Genomic DNA, 21,095 nt, shown 5'->3' with positions numbered 1-21,095 from the left:
AATAGAAACACAGAAAACAAGCCAAAGAATCAATGAAACAAAAAGCTGGTTCCTGGAGAAAATCAACAAGATTGATAAACCCCTATCCAAACTAATCAAACGGCAGAGAGAATATGCAAATTAATAGGATCAGAAATGAAAAGGGGGACATAACCACAGACACAGAGGAAATTCAGAGACTCATTAGATCTTACGACAAAAGCCTGTATGCCACAAAACTGGAAAATGTAAAAGAAATGGACACTTTTTTAGATAAATACCATATACCAAAGTTAAACCAGGACCAGGTGAACAACCTAAATAGACCTGTTAGTTGCGAAGAATTAGAAGCTGTTATCAAAAACCTCCCTACCAAAAAAAGCCCAGGACCAGATGGTTTCAATGCGGAATTCTACCAGAACTTCCAAGAAGACCTAATACCTATACTCCTTAATGTATTTCACAATATAGAAACAGAAGAGTCATTGCCTTTTATGAAGCTACAGTCACTCTGATACCAAAACCGCACAAAGACTCAACTAAGAAAGAGAATTACAGGCCAATCTCACTCATGAATATCGACGCAAAAATCCTCAACAAAATACTGGCAAACCGTATCCAAGAACACACTAGGAAAATTATCCATTATGATCAAGTAGGCTTCATCCCAGAGATGCAGGGCTGGTTCAACATACGAAAATCTATCAATGTAATCCATCATATACATAAACTGAAAGAAAAAAATCATATGATTATTTCATTAGATGCTGAAAAAGCATTTGACAAAATCCAACATCCCTTTATGATAAAAGTATTGGAGAGATTGGGGATACAAGGGTCATACCTAAATATAATAAAAGCTATATACAGCAAGCCGACAGCTAACATCAAATTAAAGGGAAAGAAACTCAAAGCCATCCCACTAAACTCAGGAACACAACAAGGCTGTCCACTCTCGCCATACCTCTTCAATATAGTGCTTGAAGTTCTAGCAATAGCAATAAGACAACATAATGGGATCAAGGGGATTCGAATTGGAAAGGAAGAAGTTAAATTTTAGTTATTTGCAGATGATATGATAGTCTACATAAGCAACCCCCAAAACTCCACCAAAGAACTTTTACAGCTGATAAACAGCTTTAGTAATGTGGCAGGATACAAGATCAACTCCAAAAAAATCAGTCGCCCTCTTATACACAAAGGATATGGAAGCAAAGAGGGAAATCAGAAAAGCTTCACCGTTCACGATAGCCAAAAACAGCATAAAATATCTTGGGGTAACTCTAACCAAGGAAGTGAAAGATGTATTTGACAAGAACTTTAAGGCATTGAAGAAAGAAATTGAAAAGGATACCAGAAAATGGAAGGACCTCCCCTGCTCTTGGATTGGGAGGATCAACATAGTAAAAATGGCAATTCTACCAAAGGCAATTTATAGATTCAATGCAATCCCCATCAAGGTCCCATCAAAATTCTTCACAGATCTTGAGAGGACAATAATCAACTTTATATGGAAAAACAAAAAACCCAGGATAGCCAAAACAATCCTATACAATAAAGGATCTTCTGGAGGCATTACCATCCCTGACTTCAAACTCTATTACAGAGCTACAGTAATGAAAACAGTGTGGTACTGGCATAAAAACAGAGAAGTCGACCAATGGAATCGTATAGAAGACCCGGATTTTAACCCACAAACCTATGAACACCTCATTTTCGATAAAGGAGCTAAAAATATACAATAGAAGAAAGAAAGCATCTTCAACAAATGGTGCTGGCACAACTGGATGTCAACCTGTAGAAGAATGAAAATAGATCCATATCTATCACCATGCACAAAACTCAAGTCCAAATGGATTAAAGACCTCAACATCAGTCCGAACACACTGAACCTGATAGAAGAGAAAGTGGGAAGTACCCTACAACAGATGGGCACAGGAGATCACTTCCTAGGTATAACCCCAGCAGCACAGACATTAAGGGCAACACTGAATAAATGGGACCTACTAAAACTGAGAAGCTTCTGTAAAGCAAAGGACACTGTCACTAAGACAAAAAGGCAACCTACTGACTGGGAGAAGATCTTTAGCAACCCCGTAACAGACAAAGGTCTAATCTCCAAAATATATAGAGAACTCAAGAAACTAGACTTTAAAATGCTAATTAACCCAATTAAAAAATGGGGCACTGAACTGAACAGAGAATTCTCAACAGAAGAAGTTCAAATGGCTAAGAGACACTTAAGGTCATGCTCAACCTCCTTAGCAATCAGGGAAATGCAAATCAAAACAACTTTGAGATATCATCTTCCACCTGTCAGAATGGCTAAAATCAAAAACACCAATGATAGCCTTTGCTGGAGAGGCTGTGGAGGAAGGGGTACACTCATCCATTGCTGGTGGGAATGCAATCTTGTGCAACCACTTTGGAAATCAGTGTTTCAGTTTCTCAGGAAATTCGGGATCAACCTACCCCTGGACCCAGCAATACCACTCTTGGGAATATACCCAAGAGATGCCCGATCATATGACAAAAGCATTTGTTCAACTATGTTCATAGCAGTATTATTTGTAATAGCCAGATCCTGGAAACAACCTAGATGTCCTTCAATGGAAGAATGGATGAAGAGAGTGTGGAATATATACACAGTAGAGTACTACGTTGCGGTAAAAAACAATGACTTCTCGAATTTTGCATGCAAATGGATAGAAATAGAAAACACTATCCTGAGTGAGGTAACCCAGACCCAAAAAGATGAACATGGGATGTACTCACTCATAATTGGTTTCTAGCCATAAATAAGGGTCACGGAGTCTACAATTGGTGAACCTAAAGAAGCTAAATAAGAAGGTGAACCCAAGGAAAAACATATAGTTATCCTCTTGCCTATGGGAAGTAGACAAAATTGCCGGGGAGAAAAGTGGGATCTTGGGGGTGGGGATGGTTAGGGGTAAGGGGAGATGGGGAGAGAAAAGTGAGAAGGGGAAGATGGGGGGAACTTGGGGAAACAGCGATGATTGGGATAAAGGAAGGTTGGATAGGGGAGCAGGGAAGCACAAATCTTAGTTAAGGGAGCCACCTTAGGGCTGGCAAGAGACTTGAACCTAGAGTGGCTCCCAGGAGCCCAAGGCAATGTCCCCAGTTAGTTCCTTGGGCAGCTGAGGATAGGGAACCTGAAATGACCCTATCCTAGAGCAATACTGACGAATATCTTGCATATCACCATAGAACCTTCATCTGGTGATGGATGGAGATAGAGCAGAGACCCACACTGGAGCACTGGACTGAGCTCCCAAGGTCCCAATGAGGAGCGGAAGGAGGGAGAACATGAGCAAGGAAGTCAGGACCACAAGGGGTGCACCCACCCACTGAGACAGTGGGGCTGATCTATTGGGAGCTCACCAAGGCCAGCTGGACTATGACTGAAAAAGCATGGGATAAAACTGGATTCTCTGAACATGGCGAACAATGAGGGCTGATGAGAAGCCAAGGACAATGGCACGGGGTTTTGATCCTACTTCATGTTCTGGCTGTGTGGGAGCCTAGCCAGTTTGGATGTTCACCTTCCTAGACATGGACGGAGTGGGGAGGACCTTGGACTTTCCACAGGGCAGGGAACCCTGACTGCTCTTTGGGCTGGAGAGGGAGGGGGAGAGGAGTGGGGGGAGGGAGAAAAGGGTGGGAGGAGGGGGAGGGAAATGGGAGGCTGGGAGGAGGGGGAAACTTTTTTTTCCTTTTCTCAATAAAAAAAAAGTTATGGGGCTCTTCTAGAAAAACACAAACCTTCCTCTCAGTACAGAGTAAATATGTAGGAAATAGAGCTAGAATATTTTAACTATTATTACATACAAGAAGGCAGAAAGAGTTTGTCTTTCATGAAATCTGGGTTGCACATGTCTGGCAAAGAAAAAAAGATTAATAATCTATCACAAAGTTCCACAACTAGTGACCTAAAATGAAAGCTCTCACGACTTATAGCACATGTAAATACACATATACATGCTGCTCATAACCCCTTGATCTGCAGAGAAAGAGAAGTGGCAGCACACTGTGAAAATGGGCAGTGGGCAGACATTTAAATCCTTTCCCACATGAAAAGAGTCCTGAAAAAGAGATCACAAAACAAAACAAAAAAGCACTCAATATATAAGAAGTTGTAAATCTAGTATGAACTGTATCTATTACACAAGTGACTGGAAGAGACAAGCATGAACTGGACCGGTAACATACAGGCGGAGACAAAGTGACTGGGAGAGACAAGCATGAACTAGACCAGTAACATACAGGCGGAGACAAAGTGACTGGGAAAGCCAAGCATGAACTGGACAGTAACACACAGGCGGAGACAAAGCCCCAGAAAGCACATCATGGAATAGAGTCCACATATATCAAAAGACATCTATTATCAGCAATAATATAGCAGCAAGGCAAATTAAATAATAAGAATTTGCTATGCTTTAAGGAAAACACTTTTGAAGGAGCCTGTAATTACTATCAATATGGTAAATAGATTTTCAATGCTATAAAGCAAGTGTTCAAATCAAAGCTATGAACACATTAATTATAAGGTCAGTGGGATCCTTGGACATTTGACTAGTCTGGGCCTCATTTTACTGAAGAAACTCTTACTGTGCCTACAAATGCAACAGTGATTCAAAGGACTGTGGTGAGTGCTGGCTCTGCCCTTGGGTCTGCAGTTCTCTGCACACCTCTCCCTCCAGTCTACAAGAGACGGTAAGACGGTGACAGCACCACACACATAGGCTGTGGAGATGGTGACGGTGACAACACCCCACACAGAGGCTGTGGAGATGGTGACAGTGACAACACCCCACACACAGGCTGTGGAGATGGTGACGGTGACAACACCCCACACAGAGGCTGTGGATGTGGAGATGGTGACGGTGACAGCACCCCACACACAGGCTGTGGAGATGGTGACGGTGACAACACCCCACACACAGGCTGTGGAGATGGTGACGGTGACAGCACCCCACACACAGGCTGTGGAGATGGTGACGGTGACAGCACCCCACACACAGGCTGTGGAGATGGTGACGGTGACAACACCCCACACACAGGCTGTGGAGATGGTGACGGTGACAACACCCCACACAGAGGCTGTGGATGTGGAGATGGTGATGGTGACAACACCCCACACACAGGCTGTGGAGATGGTGACGGTGACAGCACCCACACACAGGCTGTGGAGATGGTGACGGTGACAGCACTCCACACACAGGCTGTGGAGATGGTGACGGTGACAGCACCCCACACACAGGCTGTGGAGATGGTGACGGTGACAACACCCCACACACAGGCTGTGGAGATGGTGACGGTGACAACACCCCACACAGAGGCTGTGGATGTGGAGATGGTGATGGTGACAACACCCCACACACAGCCTGTGGAGATGGTGACGGTGACAGCACCCACACACAGGCTGTGAAGATGGTGACGGTGACAACACCCCACACACAGGCTGTGGAGATGGTGACGGTGACAACACCCCACACACAGGCTGTGGAGATGGTGACGGTGACAACACCCCACACACAGGCTGTGGAGATGGTGACGGTGACAACACCCCACACACAGGCTGTGGAGATGGTGACGGTGACAACACCACACAAACAGGCAGGCTGTGGTGGGCCAGGTGGGTCAGAGTGACAGTTCACTAACTTGGAGCTGTCTTTAGAACAGTCTTAAGTCACTAGATGCGGGTGAAGGGACTAAGTCACAGAGAAGCTGGAACATGTCCCAATGTTCACAGTGAGCACACAGCACAGGTACCATTTCAACCCAGGAATTCTAGTCCAGATTTCAGGGGTTTCATAACTATGGGTCAGACCTACAAGACAGGTACTTCCTGTCTCCAAAACCTACTTTTACTTTTTTGGACTCCACTTTTCTTTTGGAAAAGGGATTAACAACAGTTCTTCTAGCTGCTGAATTTTCTAATGACAATTAAATGCTAACACATACGGTGAAAAATTCAGAAGAGTGCATGGCACATTACAAGTAGTATATAAGCTGTTTTCACAGGTCTACCCAAGTCTGATAGTGGGCTTCCTACCGCCAAGTATCAACATTGTAAGCCTACCAGAATTCACCATGCAGACGGCCTTGATGTATCCTTTGTAATTCTAAAGAGAGGATGACCAAAGAAAACTGGACTTCTAATTATTTCCTTTACAAAGTAACAAATCTACCTCAAGCCTGAAGGAAAAAACACATATCACTTTAAATTCTAGACCCTTCCATGAAGAATTTCCTCTCCACTAGCCTCATTCCCCTAAACTAGACTAGTATCACAGTCTGGTAAAGACAGATTCTAAAATGATATCTAATAAGACAAACTGCATGCTACCTGCATTTTAAGACACAAAATTTACCTAGCAATTATCATCTGTACAGTTGGGTACTGGGCATTTTGGCAAATTCCTTTTTTTTATTTTTGTTTTATTTTTTGAGACAGGGCTTCCTGTGTAACAACCCTGGTATTACTGGAACTTTATCTAGACCAGGCTGGCCTTGAACTCACAGAGATCCTCCTACCTCTGCCTCCCAAATGCTGGAATTAAAGGTGTGCACCACCACCACCCAGTGACATATTTCAACAAGAGGACAACTAAGTTATGGAGACTGAAAACTCCACAGAAATCACTGGTCCAAGAACTAGTGATCTTAACATGTAAATCTGAGTCTCATTTCCTGCCTTAACAAGTTTTGTACAACCCCAACTGTGTGCGTCTAGTGTGGTTTCTCAAAGGTTGGGAAGAACTACTAGACGGTTCCGAGCGTGCAACACGCTCAGCTGTAACAGATTACAGATTACTCTGCAAATTACTTCCATTTGGGCTGGAGACTCGGGGTTAACAGCAATTGCTGCTCTTCCAGAGGACCTGGGTTCAGTTCCTGGCACACACTTGGGAGCTAACAACCATTGTAACTCTAGTTCCAAGAGAACCCTCCCTCCTCTGGCCTACACAGGTACTCACATGGTATACCACACACATACATGTAGGAAAAGCACTCATATACATAAAACAAAATAAACAGATCTTTCTAATGATATTCATTTAATGTCTCCGTTGTTTAAAAGTATAAAAATAGATAGAATATGCATCTAGCAACTGAGGTGGGAAGAGAATAACACTGACTCCACTACAAAAACAAACCTAAATGTCTCCCCTTTGAAACTCCGTAAACTGAGCATGAGAAGAATAAAGACAGAGGTGATGGAAACCAAGGGGAGGGGAGGAGAAGGGAACAAGGAAGAGGCAAGGGCAATGGAGGGGAAGAGAATGAGAGTGAGAGGGAAGGAGGGAGAGGAGAGGGTACAAAGGGACGGGTGAAAAAAGAAAATGATTCTCACAGCAATTTGAAAATCGTATGCATGCATTATCAGCATCTCTACGTTATGGGAATGGAATATAACATAAAAATAAGTTCTTGCAAACTAAAATCTAACCTCTGAGACACAGTCAATTAGAAGAATAAGAAAATAAAGTACAATAAGTCATCTCTCTCACTTCCTTCCAACAAAGGCAGGTGATGGAGAGACAAATATCTACTGTGAGTGTGTGTATAAATGTGTGTGTGTATAAAATGATGCATTATCAATTCTATACAAGTATAAATTAAACACACTTCATCATCTAATGAGGAAAACAGGAATAATTATTAAGGAAGCTTTTCGCAAGGTGAAGAAATACAGTGTTCATGCTCCAAGAATTTACTGTACCCTGAGCATAATTACAAAAAGGATGTAAATTAAGCCCAGACTTCTACTATTATCACTTTGTTCTTTGAAGTATCAGAAACACAAGGATAAAAAGAAAAGCCCCAAATATTCCGGGGTCAGTAAGCCCCACAAATAGACACAGACACTGTATCATATTAGCAATACGAGACTCTAGGAGATAATGGAATAAAGTCTCACAATTTTGAGAAAAATACTTTTTTATTTAAAATTCTGCATAAGCTAACTACCAACCAAATAAAAGATAGTTTCAGATATGCAAGAACTCAGATAATGAACCTCTTATTTCATAAAGAAGACAGTTTAGTTAGAATAAAAAGCAAGGGAGAAACAGGAAATATGAAAGAAAATGGTGGCACTGACCCAGAAATCCAGTGGAAAGAAAGCCCAAGGTTGCAGCTGTACAGCAGACCTAAAAGGCAACGAGTCTACATTAGAACAGGAAATCAAGAAGCTCCCAGAAAGACTCCTCAAGAAAGTGTCCACACATTCTGAGAAACGGACACAGTGAGGAGCAAACAGGAAGACATTAGAAAGCCACAAAGATGGTCACCATGGGAAGACAAGCAGGAAAACCTCTAGAAACAGACATGTAACAAAAACACAGACCCATCAAATCTGGCAATGATCCCAAAGAGCTGATTAAGAAAAGGCAAATCCACCTGAAGCAGATGCTGAGCCCATTCTCCTTGGATGAGAAGGGGCTACACTGGCCTTTAGAAACAGAGACAGAACGTTAATACCCTATTTCCTCTCCTAAGCTATCTTCTACCCTCTTGTCTGATCCACTCATTCTTTAAATCTCCAATGTCTGAAGTATTTGCTGAGCAACCTATTTGCTAAGCACTGTTCAGAATCTAGAAATGAAACAATGACCAAAATAAGCCGCAAGTGTGCCCCGTGGAATAAATTCAATGACTATTATTCTCGAGAGTCTGCTAAGCAACTGTTTTTCTCTGAACTGTTTCGGGCTGAACATTTCTTCCTTTCTGCTCTTTAAGAACACTTAACTCTTTCGAGAGCTGCTTTTATAATTTTACATTACCATCTAGGATGTAAAGAATATAAAATATTTATTAGTATTATTTACACCTACAGTAGGCCTCTATCAAAAAATGTGTTCCAAATCATTCCATTCAAATGACATATAAAGTTGTCAAACTTGTAAAGTACTATAAAACATTATTAGGAGCTATACAGATGAGGAAGCCGAAGTCCTTTTCAGTTAAGATATCTGCCCCAGGGCTGGAGAGATGGCTCAGAGGTTAAGAGCATTGCCTGCTCTTCCAAAGGTCCTGAGTTCAATTCCTAGCAACCACATGGTGGCTCACAACCATCTGTAATGGGGTCTGGTGCCCTCTTGTGGCCTGCAGGCATACACACAGACAGAATATTGTATACATAATAAATAAATAAATATTAAAAAAAAAAAAGATATCTGCCCCAGATCATCAGTCTAGTTCATAGAAAAATTAAAACTTAAATTCATCATGTTAAAGGTCTAGGTTCATTGTGTGTGAGTATACGTGTGTGCATGTATATATGTATTTGTGTATAATATATGCATCTATTATATACATGTATGTTATATATGACCTATACATATTATATTATATACATACACACATACATATAAAATAAACCTAGATCTTCAACATGATTCATCAACTCAATACATATTAGGTTGGATGGAAGCAAGTATCCAAAACAAAAATGAGCCTAAAGCTAAGAGAATAACCTTGGGCAACTTCTTAAAATGTTTCCAAGTATAGGATAAACCTCTAAAATATAGACTTTCTTCCACACATCATTGCACAGCTTCATTAATTACATATGGATCATTTTGAAAACCTCTAATCCAAACTGTAGTTCATCTTTTAAGAGCTTTAATTTCACAGCAATATAAAATGTTAAGATGCATAAATGTTTAGAGATGTTAGGTGGCTCTTAATATAACTGGTCATTTTTAAATTCCTTCAAAAGAGACTTTCTAACATTAATCCCATAAATATGCTACATTACTCTTTTTAAATGAAAACTTAATAATGTTTACATTAACTTTCACTTACAACGACAGAACATAGTTGTTTATGAGCTGAAGGAGGTTGAGATTAAATCTATCAAGGTGGACATTTTTTAAAATAGGCAAAAAGTTAAACTCAAAAACACTACATAACTTTCATAAGTCAGAGAAAAACACCCTGGTGTTTCACATATACCAAAGTTATGAGCACGCCATTTTGGGGGCAGACCTTCTTTGATATATAGCCATAGCTATCCAATAATTGGCATTATTATACCAAAATATAATACCCATGCAAATTACAATTTATCATTATAACACCAAATAGATGGGTAATTATTTTATATTCACAGGAGGAACAGCCAATTGATCTTGTCAATCTAACAAACATTTATTAAAGCCTTGCTGATGTGAGTGCCTCTTCTAGGGACTGAATATTTCCTAGAAGAAAGTATTAACTCCTGGGGAAGGGAGCCATAACTACTCTTCCCCCACACATGAAAACATACTAATTAAATGTCATTTCCAAGTATATGACAAAACAGCTGAGCTAACTGAAGGGTCACCCAACTTAAAAGATAGTATGAAAATACTGAGGAAGCACGTGTAATACCAAAATTCTGTGATATGTTTATTGATCCAACCTCAAAATTCTGGAATTTATGCCATATGTACAGACACACCCCCAATAGTTACAAACTAAAGGATTCAAAGAACACTGACCAGTGACTAATGCTACAAGAATCAGAGAAAATGCACTGCCCACTGGGATACAGAAGTGTCCCTTTCAGCCAAGTTCTAGTTATCACTACCATCTGATGACTCTAGTCTGCCTTGTGCAGGTGTCAACATTTAGACTGATAATTCACACCCTCACAACCCACCCCAGTTGTAAGCACAGGGTTGTAAGACCAAGATTAAGTCTATATTTTGATCTTCTCTTGTATATTCCCCAAAGAAAGAGGGCAAGTCAAGTTTTGAAGATTTTTGTTAATATCTGTGCTCAAATCAGATAACTCAAAAGTTTTTAAAAAAAGATATTTGAAGCAAACTGTCAAACATGTTCTACAAATTGCTCAAAATAGCCAAGAAGAACAACCAAGGCAAAGAGTGGCACAAAGAAATGTGAGTAAGATACCCTCAGCTTGCCTGCTGAGCAAAACAGGCACAAGACCAATAAGAACTATAACAGCAGCCATCACTCACTGTCTCCTTCAAGAACAGCTATGCTAACACACGGTTCTCAAGCTGTAGGGTGCAACCCCTTTGGGGGTCATATCAGATATGCTGCATATCAGGTATTTGTTTACATTACAATTTATAGCAGCAGCAAAATGACAGTTATGAAGTAGCAACAACGGCAATAACTTTATGGTTGGAGGTCACCACAACATGAAGAACTGAATTAAAGGGGCACAGCATTAGGAAGGCTGAGAACTACTCTGCTAGAAGATTTAATCCAATTAATCAATGGATTACTAAATAGATACAAACTGCTTAGGGAATAAAGGTTAATTTCAAATAAAATATAATGTTTTGTTGTTGTCTGGTTAATTGGCTGCTGACAGTCCTGCTATGCAGCTCAGAACTCTCCTGCCTCCGCCTCCTGCACACTGTAGAACTACAAGAATAGGAAAAGAGGGATACAGTTTTAAGCCAGGAATTTATGGGTGAAAATGATGCAAATTCACCAAGACCAGGAAATTGAGAAAACATGGTAACAGAAGGTACCAAACAGCTAAAGATGAGTTCATACTTGCCAGGCAGTGGTGGTACACATCTGTAATTCCAGCACTCGGGAAGCAGAGTCAGGAAGATCTCTGTGAATCCGAGGCCAGTCTGGTCTACAGAGTAAGGTCCAGGATAGCCAGTGCTGTTACCAGGACAAGGCTGTGTGTGACCAGGGCGAGGCTGTGTCTGTGACCAGGATGAGGCTGGGTGTGACCAGGACGAGGCTGTGTCTGTGACCAGGATGAGGCTGTGTGTGACCAGGACGAGGCTGTGTGTGACCAGGACGAGGCTGTGTCTGTGACCAGGATGAGGCTGGGTGTGACCAGGACGAGGCTGTGTCTGTGACCAGGACGAGGCTGTGTCTGTGACCAGGACGAGGCTGTGTCTGTGACCAGGACGAGGCTGTGTCTGTGACGAGGACGAGGCTGTGTGTGACCAGGACGAGGCTGTGTCTGTGACCAGGACGAGGCTGTGTCTGTGACCAGGACGAGGCTGTGTCTGTGACCAGGACGAGGCTGTGTCTGTGACCAGGACGAGGCTGTGTCTGTGACCAGGACGAGGCTCTGTCTGTGACCAGGACGAGGCTGTGTGTGACCAGGACGAGGCTGTGTCTGTGACCAGGATGAGGCTGTGTGTGACCAGGACAAGGCTATGTCTGTGTGTGACCAGGACGAGGCTGTGTGTGACCAGGACGAGGCTGTGTGTGACCAGGACGAGGCTGTGTGTGACCAGGACGAGGCTGTGTGTGACCAGGACAAGGCTGTCTGTGACCAGGACAAGGCTGTCTGTGACCAGGACACCAGGACAATCAGGTACACTAGTGTAGTAGCAGTTTTCTGTTGTTGTTGGTGGTGGTGGTGGTTTTTCTTTTTGTTTTGTTTTTTATAATCTTTTGACTCTTTGGGGGCCCACTACCCAGCTACCAAATAAATACACTCATGGAGGCTTATTATTGCTTATAAATACCCAGCCTTAGCTTGGCTCGTTTCTAGCCAGTTTTCTTAAATTATCCTGTCAACCTTTTGCCTCGGCTTTTATCTTTATCCCATATAGCTTTCTTTACTTCTTACTCCACAGCTTGCTGAGTAGCTGAGTGGCTGGCCCCTGGAGTTCACATCCTTCTTTCAAGGGTGTGGGAAGTCCTTCTTCATATGTGTTGCTTTTATTGGTTAATAAAGAAGCTGCTTTCGGCCAATGGCTTAACAGAGTAAAGCCAGGCTGAAAGAGATTATAGAGAGAGTACACAGAATCAAGGAGAAGCCATGTAGCCACCGCCAGAGACAGACACCTCTGCTGAAGACCACTGAAACTTTGCTAGTAGGCAACAACATCGTGGTGATGCACAGATTAATGGAGATGGGTTAGTTTATGATATAAGAGGTAGCTAGAAATATGCTTAAGCTATTGGCCAAACAGTATTGAAAATAATATGGTTTCTTGTGATTATTTTGTGTCTGGGCAGCTGGGAACAAAAGAACAGCCTCCTCCAAAAGACTGGCATGTGAGCATGTGCCAGCTAAATCCACATAAAATGTGAAAGAGCTCAGAAACAATTCTAGACACAAAAGAACAGAGCTAAGCACGGCTTCTTGGTAGCTGGCAATTTTTTTTTCCGGATGAACTCGTTTGCTGGCAATGAGTTTAAGAGAAGTCTTCCTGACTCAGCATTGACAACAAAAACAACATGGCTCCTTTAAGAAGGCTTCCTAGTTTGAGCTAGTTGCATGAACAGCAACTTTCAGGAGACTGAACACTTAAATGGGGTTTGTGAACAGAATGCTACAAACTGCTTAATGGTGTGACATAGACCCACTGCATACTTGAAACTGGGGCACTGTCCATGGCTGCAGAGGTGGTGAACATGCCTCTGCCATGTTGAACCAGGCAGGGACAAAAGGCAAAAAAACAAACAAACAAAAAAACACCTTAGTCCTAGCCACACCAGCTTAGCATTAAAAAAAAAAATGGCGCTCTTGGTCAGAAAATAATTACAGATACATTACACATGGATTCAGAAATAAAACGGAAGACTTCTAAATGGTCACAGTGTTGGATAAATGTACATAGGCTTGAAAGAGAGGAAAAAGAGTACAGACAGTTATAATTAAAAGATTACAGTCATATGTTCAAGGAATAAAGATAACAGCACAAATATTAAACTTGTAAAAAAAAGTAACAGAGTAAGAAAAATAAGCCACGTAAAGATGGAATATACACAGAGAGTCTGAATTAGGTTTATTATTGTTTTCTTTGAATTTTTTGACTATGAATGAGCTAAGTAGAGAGAAACATTTCATTGGCTGGGCTGCTAAACTAAACCAACATATATGTTTTAAAGGTATCCTGACTTCAAAATTTGGGTCTAAGGATTTGTTGCTTTGGAAAAGATGTTCTTTTGTTTCCACAGAGGATGAGAACCTGTGAATTCCTACCATATTAATGCGGTTTAATGGAACAAGATCCCCCGCAAAAGGTCACCATGAACAACCCCAAAATTACTTCGCCCAACAAAAAGAAGGAAGCAGTTTGGAGAGAACGATGCCCAAATTCCCAAATATTGTTTATAATGTTTGTTTACATTTAAAGTTGAGATATGCTAAAGAGATGGATACTTTGCATTGGTATGGATCTTGGTTTATGGATACAAATTTAGGTTCAATTTTGCTATATATATTTATGCTCTTGATTAAGGTATTGTGTTTGTGCAGCCCATTTAAAAAATGTAATGTATAATTAAGAAATATAGGTTAATAGAAAATCATCAATAATAGTCAAGCTTGTAGCCATGTTAGTTAGGTTTTCTAGATATACAGAGATATATTTCAGTTAGATAGGTTTTCTTCAAACCTTTCAAAGACCTTTCAGAATATATCATTTAAAATATTTTCAAAACCGAGGCTTTTCATGACAGCAAGACTCATCTGCTCCTGGCAGTACCAATGTACTTCAAGAGAATGATAGGCACCGAAGAGACTCCTTATGAAGTTTGTTGGCCATTTGGGCAAGAGACTGCTCTTGCCTGGACTGCTTGATGGTATGCTGTATGAACTGGACATACAGGACCCACAAAAAAATGACTGCTGAACTTGCCTAAAATAGGTAAGATAGTCCTTCCTGCTTCACGGAAGAGTCTGTCAAACATTCTGCAGGACACAGAAGACAGTGACTGACAAACTGCCAATAAAGGCAAAACAGTCTTTCAAATTTCCTGCTTCATAGAAAACACTGCCAGATACTATGGGCCTGTAGGCTGAAGATGGATGCCCCAATGGTACAGAATAACTTTGGGTGGCTGTCCAGACAGCGAGATATCTCAATTCTAAAGTTTTAGAAGTTGTTTACAATATACTTCTTGTTTACTTAGGTGATATTATATCCTTCTGGAGTCTTTGATGGAGTTGAAGAATAGATAGTTATAAATATAGTTTTCCTTAGTTATGATAGAAGATAAAGCAGATATAAATATTTAACTGTAATTCTTGCTTGATACCTGTTATATGTAATTTTACTACGTCAAAGTTAAAACCTTCCTTTTTATTTAAACGGAGAAGGGGAGGTGATGGGGAGGTGATACATGGTATCAACATGTTTTATTGCCACTGGTTAATAAAGAAGCTGCTTTCGGCAATTGGCTTAACAGAGTAAAGCCAGACTAAAAGATTATATATGTGTGTGTGTGTGTGTGTGTGTGTGTGTGTGTGTGTCTGTGTGTATATATATATATATATATATATATATATATATATATATAGAGAGAGAGAGAGAGAGAGAGAGAGAGAGAGAGAGAAGGCAGAGTCAGGGAGAAGCCATGTAATTGCCACCAGAGACAGATGCCTCAGCTGGGGACCAATAAAACTTTGCTCGTAAGCCATGACCTCGTGGTGATACACAGATTAATGGGTTAGTTTAGGATATAAGAGCAAGCTAGAAATATGGTTTCTGTGTGATTATTTCAGATTGAAGCAGCCGGGAAAGAACAAACAGTATCCAGCAACACCCCTCTTCCCAGATTTCTCTTCCTATTTTATTCTCTCACTGCCAGCCCTGCCTATCCTTTGTCCTGCCTCTATATTGTCCATTCAGGTCTTTATTAGACCAATCAGGAGTTTTAGAAAGGCAAAGTAACACAGCTTCATGGAGTTAAACAAAATGCAACATAAAAGAATGCATCTTTGCGTCATTAAACAAATGTTCCATGGCATAAACGAATTTAACACATCTTAAAATAATATTCTACAACACAGAAGCACCATCTTCTTTCTGAGCAAGAAGGAGGAAAGAAAACCAAAGAAACAAGCTGAGCAAGGGTTGTTTTCTCAAAAGATACCTATAAATTAAAAAATAAAGTCCAGAAGACAAAGACAAAGAACAAATTCTGAATGGGGAGGAACAATATTAGAAATCCAAACTTACCAAGAATCCACTTAGCCCTACTGTTGCAGGATACTTGGTGACACTGTGTAAAAGGCACCTTCTGACTGGTTTAATAAAGAGCCGAATGGAGGATGAAGATTAACAGAAACAGGTTAACTACGTTAAAGAGCTCGTGGGGAACAAGTCCAAGCTAAAGGCGGAGCTCTCATAATTAGTGATAATGTTCTGTGTCATTATTTGTGGGCCAACGAGAAAGACCAACTATACTCTATACCCTAGATGTGAAAGCAGGCTAAAACCCACATCCGTATTATCTCTGCTCAGATTGAATTAATGTGGTCCAGAATTGCTACCTGGCAGAATCAAGCAAAAAGTCTTTGGTGGAAGAAGACATCAATATTCAGAGATCCAAATCATCTCTACTATTTTTATTTCTATTTTTGTAGCTGTTGCTATCACAGGGATTAAGCCTATGGCTTCATGCGTGCTGATGAAGCACCTACCAATAAGCTACATCCCTCAGCTCCATTGCTTTTAAGACAGAATCTTACTACATAGTCCTGGGTGGCCCACAATTCAATATGTAGACCATGCTAGCTTTGAACTTACAGAGTTCAAGATTAATAGAGCCTGCCTCTGCCTCCTAAATGATGGAATTGGAGACACTATTTCACAGATAACCAGACACAGACCAAAACAATAAAAATCAAGAAAAAAATAAATGATCACAGAATCAGACTCACAACAGGTTGAGACAGGGAAAGAAAGAAAGGAAGGAGAAGGGAAATGAGAAACGGAGAGGGAGAGAAGAAGGGAGGGAGGGAGGGAGGGAGGGGAAAAACCTAAACACACAATGAGAACTCCAGAGGAGAGGGTAAGGGTGCCCAAGCACTGTGTAGGTAACAGAAGCTAAAAGGCTCCCAACACTGATGGCAAATATCAAGTTGCAGAAACAAGATGCCCTGGGCAAACAGCTGGTAGGGAAACACCTAGTTAGCATACTGAGGCCTCAGCAACAGCACTAAAGTCAGAAAGGAAACCAAAAGAAATGTAAGAACTCTACAATGGCTAATATTAATCAACCAATCAATAAAGTCACTATACTAGGTACATAAAAACAAGGAATATATTTCAAAAAAAATTAGATAGATGATAGATAGATAGATAGATAGATAGATAGATATGAGATTCATCAAAACAAGACATAAATACCTGCAAAAAGTGTTTAAAGCCTATTCTAGGTACATCAAAGTAAAGTTTCTGAAATCCAAAGGTTAAATCCTAAAAATAGTAACAGATCATCTTCAAAGAAGCAACAGCAAAACTTAGTAGAAGAGACAAAGAAGCTAGACAGTCAAGCGATAGCATTTTCCATGCTAATGAAACTGTCAAGCAAGATTTACAAAGAGAGGGTGGGCTCTGGGTGCAGCTCAGGGGTGGAGAACTGACGCAGCACGCAGGGGTCACTTACATTCCGTCACCAGTACCACAGAAAAGAATAAATGCAACTCAGATTTGAAAATATACTTCAAAAAACACTAAGACTTTATCACCACCTTACACATTTAAAAAAAATGCTGTTCTGCATGCAACTGGGAAATGTGGAGAGAAATAAAAAGCAATTAAAGCAAAACTTCATGGCCAATTATAAACACTGCCAACGTAAATAAAACACCAAGTGTTTATGTATATACATATATATGTATGTACTGGAATTACATAGTAACAAAAAACAACACAGCACATAAACCCTAAGTGGCCACGTTCTCAGGAAAGCACTGTTTTATGACTATGAAAACAACTAGAGTCAATCTGATGGAGGGGGGGAGGTTAGGTTCAATTCCCAACACCTCAAAATAGAAACGAAACATGTATTTATAGTCCTTTCAATAATAAATATGGAAACGGCCTTGTACTAGAAAGCAAGTCTTCTAATGCTCTTGAGAACTTACACACTGCCAAATGCAGTGACAGGCAAACACGGTACCCACAGGCCCGAGGGATCTCTTGTGCCACTCCAGGCTTGTTTCATGTATAGATATTAAACTACCCTGTGGAGACAGTAACCGGGCTGTTCTAATGCGGGGATCCCATCATGCCAGTGGGCTGAGTCCTTACAAAGGGTATGAAGGGGCAGGACCTCTCAGAGTTTAAGTGGTAAAGCCAATTCTTCAAGATCGTGGTCACATCCACGTCCATCTATAAGAACTGTACTTTGAAAGTGTGTAATTATTGGTACAAAAAAGAAACTTCTTGAATTAACTACCTACTCTGTACTCAAAATAGTAACATTAATATTCTGAAACCATGAAAATAGATGTTTAAAATTTTCTAATTCACATGCTTCTACTCCATCTCTCATCTGGTCATTTTAGGACCAAATGGAGTGAGGTTGGTTCTGAAATGATTTTATAACACTCCTCTAACTACGGGATAATTATTTGTAACACTCCTGTAACTGCGGTGTAACTATTTCAATTGTTCTGCCACTCAAGAATCACCTGATTTACATAAATGCTGGTTAAGAACAATAGAAATCCTAAGATACTTAATTAAAATGTCACAGATGATTTAATCCTCTGTCAAAACAGAGATTATTTAAACTTCTATTTCATTTCCTTTAAAAAAATCTTATTTACTTTATTTTCTCCACAGAAACAAAACTGGAATAAATGTCCAAGTATTTCACCAATCAAAACTTTAAAATGACTCTGGTTAACCACAAATTGATTCAAGTAGTTATGTACTTTTTCTGAATTTATTTTACTGAGACATGTTTGACAGCAATAGCATCATATAGAAACTGAATTACTGTTCTACAGAATTACAAATCATTTCACTGATAATTTTTCTTAGCCACTCATATTAAAAGGTCACTGAGCCTTAGATGTTAGGTTCTGTTAAGTAGTACATTCATTAAACTCACTTCGTGTGTGTGTGTGTGTGTGTGTGTGTGTGTGCGCGTGCGCGCGCGCGTGCGTGTGTGTGTGTGTGTGTTATCTAGAATTCTCATTTTCACACATCTGTTGGACATTGAAAAACCAAAAAAAACATTCAATTATTTTTAAAAATGCAGAAAAAATGACTTCAACTATTTACCAACTATATAAGGTAATACAGAAAAATTAAGATGAGGAAATGTAATGAACGTCATAAAGTCATCATTTACTGTACTTAGATTACTAAGCATATAATTGCAGTACGAATAAAAATTACCCAGAGTCAGATACTGGGGTTCAGCCCGAAGATCAGAAAAGCAAGGTAGCCAATAACTTACTCTTACCTCTACCTCAGACCAAAATGGTGATCCTGCCTCCAGGAATCACAGAATGAAACTGAGATGTCTCCTCCCATCTTAAATTCCTCTCTACTGCTGGGAGTAAAGGTGTGTACCACCACTGTTCAGCTTCTATGGCTAACTAGTGTGGCTACTGGGATTAAAGGTATGTACCACCACTGCCTGCTCTGTATTGCTGGCCAGTGTGTCTGTCTTACTCTCTGATCTTCAGACAAGCTTTATTTATTAAAACACAAAGGAAATATCACTATATTTCCCCTTTCCTGCCTAAAATAAAAAGGCTATAACTAATATAATAAAAACTATATACAACAACTATATACAATATATACAGGCAATAAATATATCAATAATGTCTGGTCCATCTGCATCTGACAACTTCAGATAATCTGCTCCATATCTAGCCTACCTTGTGAGCCCAAAGTCTTGTACCTAATTTAGTTCCTATCATAACTTGCTTTCTGCGTCTGGTAAACAAGGAAAACTATAACTATCTAGTCTTCAACTCCCTCAGAGACCCAAGAAGGAAATAATATTAACTAAGTAAGAAGTGCAGGCAAGCAACTTTTGAAAATTGTGAGAAATGACAGAAACAGTTGGCTGCCTGGACAGTCACCCAAAGTTCCTCTGCAATATTGGGGGAGCCATCTTCAGCCTATGGGCCTAGAATATCTGATAGACTTTTCTATAAAATAAGGGTTTTGAAGGACTGTCTTGCCTGGTCTGGGCAAGATTTGGGAGACACTCTCAAGTGTCCTGCTTGTCTAATTAGGACTGTATATTGTCAGTAGTTAAAACAAGGGCAGTTTCTTGCCCAGTGGCTTATATTTGCCACAAAGAAAGCAAACTCCATTAGGAGTTTCTTTGATGCCCATCATCTTCTCTAAAGTAGGCTGGTGCTGTCAGTAGCAGACATGTCTCATTATCATAAAAACAGAAAAAAGAGGCTATGTTATTAAAGCATCTTAAATGCCATATTCTATAGATATCTGAAGTGTTTGAAGATGACTTATTTAAATTATATCTTTGTTTCACCTTGAAAACATACCTAATGTGACAAGTTCAATTATAATAGGTGATTAACTACTAACCTGCATTTCCTAAACAATTGGTAATAATAATTTTCAAGGACTAAAAATTTGCATTACATTTTAAATGAGTTGTATAAGTACAATACCTTTAACAAGAGTAGAAATGAATATACAGTACATTCAAAAATTAATCTCAAATTTGTATCAATATGTAAAATTTGTATACAATGTGCAAAAGTCCAATCCAACATAAAACATTTAAAACTAGTAGTTGCTTTTTAAAAATAGATTCAATAATCTACCTTTCTATCTTATCTACATTCTCCCTTTCTCTTTCAGAGTAGATTCTACCCTTTTATCCTATCTTATACTGACTTTCGAAGGACAGGAGAGCCATGGCTGGTCCCCAGGACCTGAGAGGTCATCCAGTGTGAGGTCATCCGGTGTCTCAGTCTGCCTTAGAAAGATGTATGCCTATCCTCAACCCCCTTTCTCACATTAATGTTTTCTCTGTAACAAAATACGAGTCAGAGTCTAAAGTGAAACCTTTAAAATGAGACTAACAAGCAATATTAAGTACTTACTGTCTTGTTTCGTAACCGAATGATGTCTGAAACAGAGCCAGCTCCGCAGTACTCCATGACAATCCAGAGGTCTGTGTTCTTGAAGTAGCTGCCATAGTACTTCACCACATAGGGGCTGAAGAAAAGGACACTTATGTTCAGTCCATATGCAAAGATTTTTTCTAAATCCTAATATAAAGTATTCGCAACATTTCATGTTTCAATTAATAAAAGTAATGAGTTATCTTCTATTTACATTGAGTCATCTGCAGCTAGAGCCCAGCAACTGTGTATAATTAGGTTTGACTTCACGGATGAAAAGTTAACAAGA

At 40.0% G+C, this 21,095-nt stretch overlaps 1 protein-coding gene across 2 annotated transcripts in view; it reads right to left on the bottom strand.

Moving 5' to 3' along the window:
* Nucleotides 1-21,095, bottom strand: part of Stk3 (serine/threonine kinase 3) — a 205,671-nt gene that overhangs the window by 161,144 nt on the left and 23,432 nt on the right. For both annotated transcript variants that reach the window (XM_041637754.1, XM_041637753.1), the window contains one exon: nt 20,786-20,900. In XM_041637754.1, the coding sequence (XP_041493688.1) occupies nt 20,786-20,900 (115 nt within the window). The remainder of the gene's footprint in view (nt 1-20,785; nt 20,901-21,095) is intronic.

This window comes from Microtus oregoni, unplaced genomic scaffold (genome assembly GCF_018167655.1).
Source record: "Microtus oregoni isolate MIOR12 unplaced genomic scaffold, Mior012 000053F_ref0000044, whole genome shotgun sequence".
NCBI lineage: Eukaryota > Metazoa > Chordata > Mammalia > Rodentia > Cricetidae > Microtus > Microtus oregoni.
The sequence above is the reverse complement of the archived record's forward strand: the minus strand, read 5'-3'. Positions and strand labels throughout refer to the sequence as shown.